We start from the raw sequence: 17,580 nt of genomic DNA on the forward strand, positions 1-17,580 counted from the left end.
CTGGCAAGAGTGACCAAAGTGGTAGCTGCTGCTCTAGTCCAGCCGGCAGAACTCGCAATGGCTGATGGGATATCAGCAGGAGAACGGGGGTGGGGGGAGAGAGGGGGGATGTGTCAATCAAACACACCATTGACTAATAGTCAACTCAACACTGGCCTTAATCCACACCACGGTTGATTATAATCATGTGTGGGGAGTGCCCCTAGATAATCAGCCGTGGAGTTGACTATTAACCCACTACTGTGTTGTCCAAATGCAGTCCTATGCATTACACAGGAGGCGAAAAAGCATAGGACTGTACTACTTTCAAACACGAGAGGGAGGGTGTTGCTGCACTCAGGACCTACTGGTAGGCTTCCTACAGACAGCCGGCTGGCCACTGTGCAAACAGAATCCTGAACTAGATAGGCCTTTGACCTGATCCAGCATAGCTCTAACGTCCTTATTACAGGCGAGGAGGTCATACTTTTCTTTTAATATTCCCCTATGTGAAAAGCTCCCTGCTAGTTAAGAACGTGCACCTCAGGGAGAAAGGTTTAAGTGCAGAGGTTGAGAACCTCTTTCAGCTTAAAGGACCAATTTGGAAACTACCAAATGATCAGTTTTTGGAGGAAAGGGAGGTGTTCCAGGGTTCTGAAGAGCCCTGGAGGGCTGGATGTGCTACTTGGGCCTAATCTACACCAAGCAGGATACTGCATTATGAAAGCGGTATATAAAAGGCAGGAGCCACACCAGGCAGGATATAGGGGTATGAAAGCTTTATATGGTATGTGTAAATGGGCCCCAACAGTTGTCAGTGCGCTTCAATACCGCTATAAAGCAGTAGTGTGACTCCTGACTTTTATATACTGCTTTCATAGTGCAATATCCTGCTTGGTGTAGATTAGGCCTTAATGGCTTGCAGAGACCCCGATCACATACCTCCTTTTATAGCTGCATACAGGGGCAATCGGACAAGAACCGGGAACTCATTCTTCCTCACTGCGTAGCTGTCCGGATCTGCTTTGTAGGTCAGGACTAAGAGTTTGACCAGCTCTAGGTGGCCTTGCTGGCAGGCAATCGCCAGCATCCAACACACGAGTTGCAAGGAGTTCCTCGGACCTATAAAAACAAGTGTTCAGAGACCGTCGATGACAGCGTTAACATGAAAAGAGTCACCCTTGAAGCAAGTTGCAGGAAAAAGCACCGGAAAACACAACGTGATGGTTTTGGAAAACACAGTCCTGAAAACAGCGGATCTGCCAACCGTGTCGGTAGGAAATTTAAGGTTATTTGTCTTTTCCATCAACTCTGTCAAGACTGCCAGTAAACAATGTCACAGTATGGTTATCGACATGGAGTCTGGGGAATCTCTAACTTTAAATAAATCAAGTGACTAGCTCTAGGACATGACTGCACTCAAAACTAATAGGGTTAACTGTCACGATTTTCTCCAAGGACCCCGGAAAATGCTGGGTTGTTTTTTTAAAGGAGCTTCCTTGTGATTTATTGCTATTTTACCTTCTAGGGCAGCAAAAAAATTGTTGAAAGCAAAACAACTGAACAAGGAACAAAACCGGCATCAGTTTAAATCCTGTATGGTAGGTCTAGCAATAAAATCAACAAAATGCTTACTGGTACATAAACACCTTTAGGGTTCGGTTAAAGGCTGCAAGAGAGGGAGCCAACCTGGGTTCTTGGGGGATGGATTTGCACAAGTGTGAGGCCACCACTGAAATGGCCCTGTCCCCAGTACCCACTGACCTGATCAACGTCAGTGATGGGACAGAGAGCAGGGCCACTGAGGCTAATTTTAGGGCCTGGTCCAGGTTCCTACGGGTGTGGGGAGTCCTTCAAAGAGCTCCTTGGCAGAACTACAGTTCCAAAGGGTTCCATTTCAGAAAGGTATCCGGGACAAGGAGGAGTCAATGTAATAGAATGTACCAAAGAAAATAACAACTAGTGCTTCAAAACAGAAGGGCAGAAGATTCAACCTACCAAGAAGTGAATCCAGTAATTCTTGCGCGACGTCTTTATGCCCAAAATATGCGGCCACCACAGCTGGGTTGTCGTCGGTGGGTTCAAGGGATACTGACAGGCCGGCTTCTTTCAGCAAATACCTTACCGTCTGTAGATCCCCATATGCAGCTGAAAGACTCAAGAGGTGGTCCTGATTTGGGGAAGAGACGAAGAATATACTGGGCAATATTCCAAATGAGTGGAAACCCACAAGAAGTTTATTTTTGCAAGCCACATCTAAATGTTTGTGTAAAGCGATGCTCCATCCAGTGATGTGATAGGCCAGTCATGTGACCTGGCGTGCTCTGACCAGGAATTCCAGAAAATGGCGGCCCTGTTTTCATCAGTACATGCTGACAGGAAGAAGGTTCAAAGTATCTCCCGGTGGAGGAGAAGTGACTAGAGAATGATCTTGAAATGGGCGGCTAGTTATAAACCACTGGATGCAGGGCCTAGCTGGGGCAGTTTATTTATTTATATTCATTTATTACATTTCTATACCGCCCAATAGCCGAAGTTCTCTAGGCACGTCACAACAATTAAACCCATACAAGAGGATAAAATCTATCGAAATGAAATTCATATCCTCGATAAACTCGAAAACAGTACATCCAACTTTTATGAAACTTTTGGGATTTGTTCTACCTCTATCTGGGATGGTTTTAGGCATAGGGAAAATGTTGGCCACCATCTTGAACCAAACGGGCGGAAAATCATTTTTTAAAAAGATTTACGGTTTCAATATCATTCGATCGATTTCAACCAATCTTAGCCTCGCGATTCAACTCTGCAGTGGGCAGATTTTAACCGAGCATTCACATTTTTTATGTCTTTAAGACATTTTAAGACCAAAATATTGGAGGGGGGATTATTAAAGTGTGAAAAAATGAACAGGCACAGTTTGAAGCAGGGTGGATTTGATTTAAATCAATTTGATTTAAATCATGATTTAAATCACTACTCAGAAAGACTCGATTTAATCATGTGACTTCCCCCCCACCCCAAAGTGCACTCTATTCACTGAATTTTTTGAAACTTAGCACTTAAGAGGTAAGGGGTTGATTCTGTGTACATAGATTTGCAAAGGAACAATGGGATTGTGATCTCTGCAGACGCAAATTCACAGTTTTGAGAACTGTAAAACCAAGCAGCTGTGATAATATCTTCTAGACAGAAAAACTGCCCAATAGTCTTATAAAAACCTCTGGAAGAGCATGACATTGTGAATAGATTAATGGAATTCATTTACCCCAAAATTCAAACATTGCATGAATATTCAGCCTCATGCTACATAATTAAAAACTAATCCTTATTTCATGATGAATAACCTTTGGACTGTAATGTATCTTAAATAGAAAACTATCTTTAGATAGATTTTTCCTCAAAAAGCATTTTATTAAAAAAATTCATTGTTGATTTTTTGATTTTTATCCACCCTCCACCCTGGTTTGAAGCCAGGGAAGATGAGTAGGCTGGGTTATAGCTCTGCTGTTCCCCTGTGCTTGTGGGTCAGCTCCATCTAAGGGGGATTGGAGTGGACAGACCCCTCCCTCAGGAGGCTATAGTTGTGGAACATGGCAGGGGATGTTCCTAGGGGTGCCAGCAGATGCTCCTTCCCTAGGGCAGGCTAGGCACAATGTGTCCCTACTGTGACAGCTGCGTCAGTTTGCCTGAAGGGAGTTCCGACCCGTTCGAAGCCAGGTCCGTTTGCTAATACAATTTTTTTTTATAGCATAAAAATAAAAGCACTAACCAAACGGAACCTAGCTGCAGTGCAAAGATTTTAAAAAATGTTATTTGTAGTATTTCTATACCTCTGAATCGAATAGAATCTCTCAGCCATTCACGACATTAAATACCAGATTTAAAACAGAAACTGAAAAGTTAAAATGATAGTTAGGAGAACATTAGTGTCGAAAGCAGGCAATCCAAAACTATTAGACACAGCCGGGGCTGATTCACAGACTAGGGAAGAGTTACCCGCCCCAGTCCTGCGTGTGCCCCCCCACCCCCCGCCCCACAAGGGCCGTGTTTACACATCCAAGATTCAGGAAGTCACGCTGCATATCCAATGGAAAATGACTTAAATGTGCAGAATTCATCTGGCCTCGGAAGCCGGGTTCCTCCAAGGGCAGACGCGGTTCTTTCTTTATGGCAGGGAGCGCCCACTGCTGTGCCCTCACCTTTTCCACTTGTAAGATGTTCTCCTGACACGCCGTTTTAATCAGCTCTTGGGCTTTCCTGAATTCTCCGCTTTGGTAAGCTGCCTGAACGGTCTCCGTCACGGGAGACTGGCTGGTGGAGAGTCCGCCGGCAATGGACTGCCTGCCACCCATGTCCAAGGCGCCTGCGTGCAGAGAGGAGAGGAGAAAATATTTGCTTCTGACTTACGGTCCATCTTTGGCCAGGAGAACCTCAAGGCTGCTTTCAATATAAATCACTAAAGTTGCAACCAAACTGGCAACAATACGTAACAGCAGATAAAATCAGTAGAGCAGCAAGAACCCAGACAGAAAGTCAAGAAATGCAGACCCCAGGTGCCACTCAAAGCCGCTAAAGCAGGGGCGTTGGACCTCCATTTCAGAAAAGCTCTCGAGGGCCACACTTCTGTGATGGGAGGGAGGGGCTAAAGACAAAAGGTGGAGCCAAACTAACAAAAATGCTTTACTGCTGGCAAGTGAGACATTTCAACCTTTTAGGGTCGGGGGCAGGGAGGGTATGTACATAATGTTGGGAATTTGCCAAATCATCCATGGGTAGGGGAAAGGGGTGTGGCCAATTGGGGAACCATGGAGAGCCCAGTTGTGACCCCAGGTGGGTATTTAGCCCCCGGACTGGGATTCTGCACCCTTGAATTAAAGGCACAAGAACAACTTTACGCAGCTATTTAAAAGATAAAGGCGCCCAGCAGACATGTCTGGAATGGAAGTTCCGTAATCAGGAAAGAAACTCTCTCCAGTAACTGCTGGCCTGATTTTCAATGGTGGAGCCACTCAGAGAAAGACCCTCGAGGAATATTTTAATTGGCAGGCAGGACCACACAGGAGATCTCTCTCCTTTCCATTGTCCATGACTGGTGCCTTCTTCACCAAAACGAAACGTGCCAACATCGTTGTTCAGGAATATACTGCACACATGGCCATTCAAAACTAGCGGCCTAAACAAAATATCTTTGTAATACTACACAAAGTGCTGGTTTTGACCTTTAAAGCTCTAAATGGTATGGGGGTCAATCTCCGTCTTCACCCATATCAGCCAGCCCACACTTTAAGATCAGAAAGAGAGGCCCTTCTCATTTGCCCAGCTATGAGAGCGCTTAGGTGGGTGAACACACAGGAGAGGGCCTTCTCTGTAGTGGCCCCACACCATTGGAACAAACTCCCATCAGAGGTCCACCACGCACCATCCTTGCAGGCTGCTAAAAACCTATTACTTTACGGCGGCCTTCCCATGATGAGTACTGTTATTGCTGCTATTGTTGTTCTTGCTGGTTTTATTGTTTATAATTGCTATTTTATTTTGATAATGTTTTTATTGCTTTTAATATTTTAACTGTTTTTATGTATTTATTGTTGCAAGACACCTTGTGAGGGCTTCTGCCTTGAAAGATGCCAAGAAATGTTTTAAATAAATAAATAAATGGACTTTATTCTGGGAATATACATTTGTAATCCGTATCTCAAGTCTGCCGTCTTCCTCTGCCAAGTGATCCCTCGTACCTGCAAAAACAGATTCCAACACAAAACGGCTGAGCTACAATTCATCAAGGAGTTCAGCTGTCTCTCCCGTGGTTTTCTCAACCACGCTATATGCATGAATCAGTTCATCAATGTCTGTTTCACGAATGGCTGCTGTTAATAAGCCGATGATTACCAGCTGCACTTTCTGAGTTTCAATTCTCTCTGACCTCACTGTTTATGATCCTTACTCTCCCACCGCCCCGCAACCAAGTGTAATACTTGCAGCTCAGGATAATTCTGAGGAAGTGGGCTGTAGTCCATGAAAGCTTATGCCATCATAAATTTGTTAGACCAACAGGGCCCCAAGGTACTTTTTTATCTTGTCTTTCAAACAGGGACATGTAAATAAAGGGGCAAAACTTCCTTAAATTTCTGCCGAAAAGGTACTTTCCACAGGATGATGTCTCATATCACAAAGGCACCCTGGATCTTTCAGAGAGTCTTGAAGAAATACGATTTAGGGAGAGGGGGGAGGCATACACCTCCCCCCCACAAGAACGTCCCTGGGAATGCTGAGCTCTCCTAACTGCAAAGGGAACAACATTGGGCAAGTGAGGGCAGAAGTGATGGCCAAAAAAATGTTCTGTTAAAAAAAAAATGGGGAGGGGGGGGAGGAAAAAGCCTTCAGCCAACTTGTCTTTAATGCACAATCTCAGATTTGCAGGCCAGCTGTGGCCCCAATGTGGCCCGGATGAAGAGGGGTGGGAAGGCACCATAAACTGGAAACAAAAACAGAAGCGAACCCCGGTGCTCAAAAAAAAAAAAAAAAAAAAAAAAGAAGCAGAGAATTTTATTGTGCTCCATGAGTTTCGGAGATGTCTCCTTCTTCAAGAGCTTTATAAAAGCCATTCAATTCTTTGATTCAAAGACAGAGAATAATTCCATTTTTTTTTAGGTGCTTGTACACACTGTTTTCAAACGGAATTATTCTCTGTCTTAGAATAGAGCTCCTACCCCACCTAATGTGGCTAAAGCCTCCCCCCACCTCGTTCACAAGGGGATGCATAGTCCTGCGTGTGTATTCAGCCCCACTGAGAAAGAAGTGAAAGTGGAGGGGCTGATTAATCGGAGAATGGGCCAAACGCTACTTAAATTGTTGCAGCACTTAGCATTTGTATATTGCTTTGGAGCGTTCAAAGCGCGTCACGTATGTTATCTTGGTAATCCTTAAAAGGGCCTGTAAAGTAGATTAGTACTATTATCTCTGTATTACAGAAGGAAGAAAAGGGAGAGGTTGAGAGATAGTAGCTTGCCTAAGGCTAGCTTCATGGTGTTTCAGAGCTTTAAGCTATGCTAACAATTTGTATATTGCTTTTAAGCATTCAAAGCGTGTCACATACATTATCTCGGTAATCCTTAAAAGGGCCAATAAAGTAGATTAGTATTATTATCTCTGTATTGCAGAAGAAAGGATAGGGAGGGAGAGGTTGAGAGATAGTAGCTTGCCTTAGGCTACCTTCATGGTCTTTCAGAGCTTTCAGCTCTCAGTGTTTAGGGGAAGAGCGCATGCTTCGCATCGAGAAGGTCAAAGGTTCAATCCCCAGCATCTCCAAGTAGGGCTGGGAAAGACACCCCCCCCACGCCATCTGAACCCCCGGAGAGCTGCTGCCAGATGGGACCAATGGTCTGACTTAATGTAAGGCAACTTTCTGTGTTCCTAGGTGAAAAGTTAATCCAGCACTGGGATACACAGACTGAGCTCCTGCACGTGCGGGCCTCCCATTTCGGTTCAAAGGAACACATGTGTAATGCGGAGCTCCCCTGGGGAAAAAATGGGGGAAGGCCTTACGGATGTAGAAGCTCTATGTACCGTGCAACCGAACCTCCATGCCTATAAAGGATGGCTAGGTGATATAATTCTATAAAATCGGTGAGTTTAGTACGCACATACAAACACTCGAGTCCATAAAAGCAGAACAAACATTGAAGAAGGGCAACCATTGTACAGGGGGATTTCAGTGCACCCTGGAATCAAGCGAAGAGGCTGGATCAATCTGTAGCGGTCAGTAAATACCCTTGAATCCTGCAGCTTGGGTTACCAATAACGTCTGACTAACCCTTCCTCGTCAATTATTCAAAACAGAGCTCAAGTCGCCGAGACATCCGAGACGGCTCCGGGGATTTTGCGCCATTATGTTGTGAAGGCGTCAATAATCCCCGCAGGACAATCCTCAGGCCTTGAAGAATGTGGGAAGGACAAGATGGTCAGGTGGATGCTCAAATACTGGCGCTGGCTGCAAGTCTTCACTCAGGAAGACCCACAGCCAACACCAGTAAGGGGCACAGCGATGCATGGAAAAGCTGGGCATTCCCCCTGCAGCCGCAACTGGAAAAATCTGTTTCCTCCAAGGCATTTTGTCAAGACTAAACCAGAGAAGATTATGACTTCACTACGAACCGGACTTGGTTTTGCTAGTCCAGGGTCTGTGAAATTTACCAAAATTCACAACTTTCTCCATATTTGAGACAAAACAGACCTGAGATTTTAAAAAAGCCGAATGAAAGCGAAACGGACAAATTCGTTCATCCAGGGCTTTCAGCACTTGGTTCTTCAAAGTCGGGTTGAACTCTTGTGTATTCAGCCATGTTAACATTACAGTTGACACCTCATTTTTTTCTCTATCAGGCTCCTCATCTTTAATAGCTACATGGCAGGCAGCTATAACGTGGTTCTCTCCAATGTTAGAGTTCGGCAAACCAGCCAAGGTCGAGGTGGCTGGGATTCTCCGAACATCATTCTACGGCTCAGCTTGGGTCCGATTCATGTTCATGTTTGTGCTCACTGCTTGCTCTGTGCAACTGTGCAAATTGAGCAATAATCTAATGTGAAATTTGCAGAAATTTCCTAATTCGCGCAACCTTTCTCCATAGTCTAAACCTGGGACGATTCAGTCTACAGTGAAATTTGCGCAAAATTGAACCAGGAAAATTACACTGATTGAACTTGAGCAATTTGCAAACATTGTCGGTGAACGTGTGTTTCCACTGACGTCAAAACCTAAATCCTCATATATCTGTATTCTCCATGCTGGGAACAAATGCACCTACTGAATTCGGCTGGTGCAGACAGAGCAGAATTTTGTTTCAGTATGTTGCCGATGAGAGTTTACTAAAATTTGCAAAATTTCTCATATTTGCGAGAGAAAGACCTTGAGATTTCAAAAATCTGAAGGTGGGAGAGACAGAAACGGACATGCTCAGCCATCCCTACACCTGAACTGCTGCCCCCAATGCAGTATTCCAAACAGCATCAAACAACTGTGTCTACCGTCCCATTAAATCTCCTATAATGCCTCTGATATAGTGTTACTCTGGGCATTGTGGGAAAATGAAATTGGTGGATAGATCCCACCATTCAACATTGCAGAGTGCTGTTTCTGCCCACCTCTGCCACCATGTAAGCCCACCAGGGCACTCTGTCAGAGGAAGACACTTTCCTCAGGGTTCCTAAAGCCATCCCTTCTTGAGTACAATGGCCAAATGCTACTGCTGGGCTATTTAAGTGCAGCAGGCCAGGCTCCTGGCCAACCCAGAGGCCTCATATTACCAGCCAATGACAGAGGCTGATGTCAGTTGCCACTATTCCCTTTTGTGTCCAAACAGAGCTCTACAGTCTGAGCTAACACGGCCTTTGGTAGAGTGGGCAGAAGAGCTCCATATCTTTCGGACTTCAACTCCCAGCATTCCTGACCATTGGCAATACTGACAGAGGCTTCTGGGAGTTGAAGTGCAAACCATCAGAAGATCTACCTTGGGCCCACACCTGGCTTACTGAGTCCTAATCTCAGACCCTAAGGTTGTCAAATTTGTCTACATCTTGGATGTTTCAGGAAGATTTAGATCTTTAACCTGGCTTTTGAGGTCTGATTTCAGGCCACGGCACAGCAAGCAACTCATTAGGATTTAAATGTTGAAACTGATCAAATACAGATCTAACAATTTTCAGGGTTATTTGGATTTTTGGCCTCTACAGTGACACTAGAAAGAAATACAAGAAACTTAAGAATCTCCAACTTTCTGTATTTCTAAAATCATGTTCCTCATGCCTACTGTCTGCAGTGATTGCCTATATACTTCTATTTGGGTTTGGGGCTTTATATTACTATCAATAATACTGCTAATAATATAACTCATGTAGAACTCTTAATCTGCAAACAGCTTCAGCATTCAGAATAAATCCTTGACTGTCCATGAGTAGCAAAAGCAAAAATAAATTAATCAAAATGAGGGGAGATATAAAAGTAATTGCTAGTTAACGTGAAGCATTCCTCCCTTCAGTCAAAGCAGATAAAAATCACATCCCTCTCCCGGTTCCTCCCCTACACACTGAAAGCTAGAGCAAGAAACAATATTTTAGGCTGCAGTCCTACACACCCCTACCTGGGAATAAGCGCTGAGAAACTCAATGATTCTTCATATTTATGCATAAGATTACACTGTTAAGCTTGTCCCAGAAGTTGCTAAGGCTCAGATTTTGGTGAATCTCCTATTCATATACAACCCCCACCCTCCGGCCTTGAGAATGGCCCATGCCATCCCTGCTGCCAAGCCCACACTGCTGAAATTTTATTTATTTACTGCATTTCTATACCACCCAATAGCCGAAGCTCTCTGGGCGGTTCACAAAAATTAAAACCATCAATTACAATTCAAGGCACCAAACAAACCACAATATAAAATCACAATGTAAAAGTACAATATAAAAACGCAACCAGGATAAAACTGAGCAGCAACGCAGAGATTTATACAGTTTTAAAACAGCAACGTTAAAAGACGAAGACAGTAAACTTTTAAAATACTGGGGAAATAAACAGGTCTACACCTAGCATCGAAAAGAGTATAATGAAGCTCTCTAGGTAGGAGCTCATTCCACAGCCAGGGTGCCACAACAGAGAAGGCCCTCCTCCTGGTAGCCACCAGTCTCACTTCCTTTGTGAGCAATCTGGCAGCAGAAACAACAACAGCAGTGAATTCTGGCAGCAAACTGCCAATTTTTTCCCTTCTGCAGCAGGAGTATGGCCACCAGGGAGTCCAGGAGCTGAAACTAGGCACCTGGACTGCCCAAAATTGCCCATTCCTGTTCTAATCTCTAAGTTGTTATTAAATTCATCACACCCTCGCTCTGCTTTTAGCCTAGTTTTTTTTTCCTTGCAGCACAAAACAACTCAACTGTACAAATCTATAAAAACCAACAAGACAGACATAAAGTGCAGATAAAAAATACAATGCAAACACAGACAGAAGCCGAATTGGTCTTGCAGAGATTAATTGCTGGGAAAAGGAAAGCATACCTTGAAAATATGGCTTTGACAAAATAAACGTGTACGGGGGAGACCCCATATGTTCGTTGGTTTCATGTCAACCTTCCCCCAGTCTTGTGCTCTCCAGATGTGTTGTAGTCCAACATACAACAACAGGTTGGGAAAGGTTGAACTGCGCTAATGCGAGTGCATTAAAGGCACAATAAACGGAGAATCGCAACGAACGGTATATTACATATTCTTTGCGGCATGAACAGAGAAACAACAGCAGCAGCATTATTTCAGGGGAAGATCAAACAAACCGATAGCTGTGAAAGGTGCTTTACTCTAATGCAAGCAAGTTTACAAATTCCACAGAGATCTGAAATACTCAACGTTGGGGGACTTACAGGTGGATCTGATGGCTTTACTCCAGAGTAAGAGGATGCACCAAATTTACTGCAATGTGCAAACAAGGGCTGCTTCAGGAAAGGCTAACATCCTAATTTGGAAGGGAGGGGGGCTGTTTACACAATAATACCTCTAAAACTGCCGCCTCGCGCCTTAGGACTCACCGTGCTGTCATTACTTGGAAAAGCATCTTCCAAACCCTCCAGTAATCTGCATTTCAAGTCAGTTTTGAGCCAGTGCAATCTGCCGTCGTTCATATGAGCTTTGAAACTCTCAAGGCTGTTAACCCATCAAAAGCCGAAAGGACACGTCCCACAATTTCTCCCATGCCACTTCTGAGCTGTATTAGCCCTCTGTGGTTGAAAAGGAGACCTCTGTCTGAACTAGAGTGCTTTTGCTTCGGTGGTAACTCTCATTGCTATGTCTCCTCGGAGTCAAATCCAAGCTTTGGGTTCTCTCAGCTAAATAATGAGATTGAAGGTGGGAGGAAAATAAAGACCTTTCAGGGTGACCTCAGACATCAAATTTCAGTATGAAACCAGCTGGCTGTAGATGCAATTTATCCGACCCATCAAGAACCCCAAACGAAAAGAAAAAAAAAAGATTAATGAGCTGACACTGAATAAACCAAAAAAGCAGGCATCGCGTATCTGCGGAGTTCAAAAAATATGCCAAATGGAGCACATCAAAACAGACCTAATTGAATCAAATTAGATTTAGATTGAAATTCTAAACATGTCTACTAAATCGCACACGCCTTGTGGGACTTACTTCCAAGTCAATATGCACAGGAAATGTGCTGGTAGTTGGCAATCTCATGCACACTTACCGGATAATTAAACTTATTGGACAAAGTCGAATTTCCAAGAAAATGTGGATAGTATTGGAATACAGTGGTTACGTTCAGAGAGAATATTAAATCATGGTTTTCCATTATAAGAATAAGCCTCAACAAACCTTGTCCCCATGTAAGGAGATGAAAAGGAATTACTTCCCTATTAGATTAACCTAGGGTGACCATATGAAAAGGCTCTTGGATCTTTAACAGTTGTGTAGAAAAGGGAATTTCAGCAGGGGTCATTTGTATGCATGCAGCACCTGGAGAAATTCCCTCTTCATCACAACAGTTTATTTATTTATTTTATTTTATTTATTTAATTACATTTATATACCACCCCACAGCTGAAGCTCTCTGGGTGGTTCACAAAAGCTAAAAACAGTTAATGCTTCTCTAACTATACTAGAGTGACCAGATACCAAAGAGGGCAGGGCTCCTGCAGCTTTAACTGTTGTGAGGAAGAGGAAATTTCACCAGGTGCTGCATGCATACAAATAACACCTGCTGAAATTACCCTTTCTAAACAACTGTTAAAGGTACACGAGCCCTGTCCTCCTTTTCATATGGTCATCCTAATTAACCACAGTTTAGTGAGTGGTCTGAACCCTAGATTGTGGTTAATCTTCATCATCATTAGTAGAAATAAGCCAGCTTCAGAAATAATGGTTTGAAGCTTGAGTGTTTCCACTAATCATAGTTAAAATTAACCAGCATTCAGAGAAAACAGGAAACTACATGTAATTCAGCTTAAGGGGAAATGATCATTTTTAAGAGACTTGAAAGAGATTTGATGGAGGTTTTGATCCCCATGGCACCACAAAGGAAAGCCAGTGGGGTGTAATGGCTAGAGTGTTGGATTGGGAGTCAGGAGATCCGGGTTCTAGTCCCCACTCGGTCATGGAAGCTCGCTGAGTGACTTTGAGCAAGTCTCAAACTCTCAGCGAAAACCTACCTCACAGGGTTGTTAACTGCTTTATGTATTTTATTGTTGTAATCCGCCTTGCAAGGGCTCCTGTCCCAAAAGGTGGCCAAGAAATGTCTTAAATAAAATAATAATGCAACAAATCCCCAGGTATATCCAACACATAACCATGCCACAATGTAGTAGCTGTTGTCTTTTAATTGTGGTTGCTTTTTAACAAAACTTTAAACGCCATGGGAGATGCGATGACGGGCCTCCCATTTTCTCCTCTTGTTTGACCCTTCGAATTCCAGCTCACCCAAAGCCACTTGCATCCTCCTGTGTTGTTGGGCTCCGGCATCTCAGCAAGCTATATAAAAAGAGCCTTGGAGAGACTAGAACCCAGGGGTAGGCTACCTGCAGCCTAGGCTTGATTTTATTTGGCCCTCAGCCTAATTTCAAAAGCTCTCTGTATCAATCAGTTCAGACCTCTGATGAAAGATAGTGGTCCCTTTCCTTATTTTTATTTATTTATTTATTTATTTATTTATTTATTTATTTATATAGCACCATCAATGTACATGGTGCTGTCAATGTTCCTGGCAGCCTGATGCAAGAAGAAGGAGTGAAAGATAACAGGGTGACAGAATGAGGGTTTAACTGTTGTAAACCGCCCAGAGAGCTTCGGCTGTGGGGCGGTATAGAAATGTAATAAAATAAAATAAATAAATAAATAAATAAATGAGAAAGAAAAGGGGTGGTGGCAGAAACAAAAAAGGGGTGACCTGACCCATCCTCCTTGGGCTCTGGTCTTGCCCACTGCTGAACATCTCCTGACAGATTACCCATCAGGCCCTCAACAGGAAAAAGGCGACCCCCACCCCCTGCTACAGCAGATTCCGCAGTTGTGTTTGGACCCGAGCTGTGCTTCCTCGACCCTTGATTTGCTCTGTCTGCCCTTCCCTGAACTCCAAATCCCACCGGATCGGTTTTCTGAGAACGTTCCTGATCCCACCGGCCCTTAACTGAGTTGTGCCGCCCACGTCTCAGCTTACCTCCCCGCTAAGAATAAAAAAAAGAGTCAAGGCAGGAGGTGCTGAAAACAGAAGTGACTCAGCTTTGGGATGAAAGTTCTATATTTTATTTCTTGGACTCGATCCAGATGCGGCACCTGCAAAGCCTATACACGTAAGCAAAGCCTGTTCCACTGTCAGCGTCTTCAGTTGTCTTCCGTCTCCTAAACGGAGGTGCGTTCATGAAACATGCATAAAGGTAAACAACTCATCAACGTTTCCTTTCAAGTTGCATTTCCAAGGCAGACGGCCTGAACAAAGGGAATAGGGGATCAAAGCCCCTGAAAGTGGAGCCCGCCCAAAAAACCAAGATTGAAAAAGTCATGGACATAAAGAACGCAAAGTCTGGTTGTCTAATTAAACAGCATGAATAATCAATAGTTGTAGCTGGAACGCAGCCTTATGTCCCACATCCCGAAATCTGCAGCCAAATTCATGATTTCGCACTAACCATGTGACACCCCTCCTCAAATCACTGGAGTTATGACAGGAGCCGGTAGGTCAGATCATATTGTGCCAAACTTGGAGCCCCTTTTCTGGATGCCAAATTATTTGGGATCCCAATTCAAGGTGCTGGTTTTCACCTTTAAACCGCTCGACTGCCTGGGACCACAATATTGCAAGAATCGTCTTCCTCGATAGGAGCCTGCATCTCAACATCCGAGGATATGCCTCGGGTCCCCCTGCTGTGTCAGAAATACAATGAGTATTTTCCACAGGGCCTTTTCACCTGTGGCACCTAGGATCTGGACCGGTGGGGAAAGATGGTTTTATTTCAGGGAGCTTTTACAGATGACTGTTCTTAGTTTGTTTATAAGGAGGAGATGCAACATGTTTATCTGTTCAATGCTTTCAAGTATCAAGGAATGTGTATTAATGTTTGTCTTTGATTAAATTTCTAGAATCTCACCTGAGTAACTCCAGTCAGTTGTAATTCCCTGTACATTATATTTAAAATGCAAAGGCTTGTGGCAGATGCAAATAAAGGGATCTAAATCTGGCCGAGGGATTCCCACTCGAACAAAATCAGATGCTTTTCAATAATTTGTGGCACCAGTAAAGCAGGCTTACACCCCAGAGGGGCATTTAGTTCACTGCAGTGTGCTCTGACTGGCAGCAGCTCCAATGAGGGCAGACATAGGACTGGACATTGCCTTTCTGATTGCAAAGCCAGTGTGGCATAGTGGTTAGAGCAGCCTTCCTCCTACCTCCAGATGCCTTGGACTGCAACACCCATCGCTCCCCAGCTGGCATGGCCATGATAGATCCCACAGCAGGACAGGTCATAAGCCTACATTTATATCACCTGCCTGGGGTTATTTTTGAACTCAGGAAATACACATTACAGCACCATCAAGAAGAGACAGATTGTGTTAATGTAACTTACTTTTGGTGCAGAGTAGAGCCGTCTTCCCCAAACTGATGCCTTTCAGCTGTGTTGGATTACAACGCCCATCATTCCCAGCCAGCATAACCATTTTGAATGGGAGCTGTAGTCCAACGCATCTGGAGGATACCAGGTTGAGGACAGCTAGAATTGAAATTGATACTATTAACATATGGAGTTATACTATATATACATACATTTATATGTGTGTGTTTGTTTATCTTATATTTGTAATTTCTTTTTCCTTTTTTTTAAATCTGTTTGGGTTTTCTTGAAATTTACAGTAAAACCACAACAACCACAACAACTATACAGAAAACTTTCAGAAACTGAGCCTACCAAAATACATCCACACCAAGATCCAGAAAGTGGATTCCTGCATTGAGCAGGGGGTTGGACTCGATGGCCTTGTAGGCCCCTTCCAACTCTGCTATTCTATGATTCCTTCCAGAGTGCAGGACACGGAATCATGGGCTCAAGTTAAAGGAAGCCAGATTCCAGCTGGACATCAGGAAAAACTTCCTGACTGTTAGAGCAGTACGACAATGGAATCAGTTGCCTGGTGAGGTTGTGGCCTCTCCCACACTAGAGGCCTTCAAGAGGCAGCTGGACAACCATCTGCCAGGGATGCTTTAGGGTGGATTCCTGCATTGAGCAGGGGGTTGGACTCGATGGCCTTGTAGGCCCCTTCCAACTCTGCTATTCTATGATTCTATGATACTTAAAACATGCTCAACTGTTAAGGAAATTTCTGGATCAGTAAAAGACAGCATGACTTAGCAAAGCTCGTCATATCCATCTGGATAAACCACCACGAGCAAGAAAAAAGATGATGATGATGACGATAATCAGTTATTACTGATCACGGCATCACATCAAAAAACTATACAGAAAACCTTCAGAAACTGAGCCTACCAAAATACATCCACACCAACATCCAGGAAGCTGTCATACTTAAAACATGTACAATAGTCAGGAAATTTCTGAATCAGTAAAAGACAGCATGACTTGGCAAAGCCCGTCATGTCCATCTAGAAAAACCACCACGAGTGAGAAAGAGGAAGAAGAAATAATAATAATAATAATAATAATAATAATAATAATAATAATATCTTCAGAGCCCTACAGCCAAAAGACTTATATTATCACACTGGAAGGACAAATTTACACCTCCTACAATGCAACGGATTGAGGACTTTATCAACTTTTGAATGAGTGTAATATAGACGCAGTTTGCAAGAGGATAAATATACGGATATTTGGTCTGCTTTTCTTGAAACCTTTGTATAAATCTCTCCCTTTTGGTAATTCTACATACGCAATCTATGGTGGTTTCCCCCCCACCCCTGTTTTCACGATGTATTTCTGTTTTGTTTGTTGATATTCACAATAATAAATAAATAAATAAATAATAATAATAGGTTAGAGTGGCAGACTAAAATCAGAGATCCAGGTTCAAATTTCCATTCAGCCATAAAGCTCCCTGGGTGATCTTGGGCAATCTCTCCTTCTCTAACCCAGGCCACAGCTAGACCTAAGGTTTATCCTGGGATCATCCAGGGTTCGCCTCTGCCTGAGCACTGGATCCCCTGTGTGTCACCTAGATGAACAGGTTTGACCCCTGGATGATCCCGGGATAAACCTTAGGTCTAGCTATGGCCTCTGCCTACTTCACAGGGTTGTTTGTGAGGCTAAGACTTTGTATGCAAACATGAAAGGGCGTGACCTATTAACCACTGTGCTACACCTCCTCTCTACAAGTAGATTTCCGTGTGCATGTTATTGGAACTTTATGCACGCAGATAAAGATAGCACACTGCACAAAGATTTCCACAGTCTGGCTGTAGCTAGACCTAAGGTTTATCCCAGGATCATCCCGGGTTCGTCCCTGCCTGAGCGCTGGATGCCCTGTGTGGCACTTAGATGAATAGGTTTGACGCCAGGACAATCCTAGGATAAACTTTAGGTCTAGCTACGGCCTCTGTTGTTGTT

General features: G+C 43.7%; 1 protein-coding gene across 1 annotated transcript in view; it reads right to left on the minus strand.

The window, feature by feature from the left end:
* The window catches only part of LRRK1 (leucine rich repeat kinase 1), an 84,035-nt gene that overhangs the window by 58,452 nt on the left and 8,003 nt on the right, over positions 1–17,580 (minus strand). The window contains exons 2-4 of the mRNA XM_063142184.1: positions 4,182–4,345; positions 1,884–2,149; positions 922–1,103 (exon numbers count right to left, since the gene is read on the minus strand). Coding sequence (XP_062998254.1) covers positions 922–1,103; positions 1,884–2,149; positions 4,182–4,345 — 612 coding nt within the window. The remainder of the gene's footprint in view (positions 1–921; positions 1,104–1,883; positions 2,150–4,181; positions 4,346–17,580) is intronic.

This window comes from Elgaria multicarinata, chromosome 16 (genome assembly GCF_023053635.1).
Source record: "Elgaria multicarinata webbii isolate HBS135686 ecotype San Diego chromosome 16, rElgMul1.1.pri, whole genome shotgun sequence".
Classification (NCBI taxonomy): domain Eukaryota; kingdom Metazoa; phylum Chordata; class Lepidosauria; order Squamata; family Anguidae; genus Elgaria; species Elgaria multicarinata.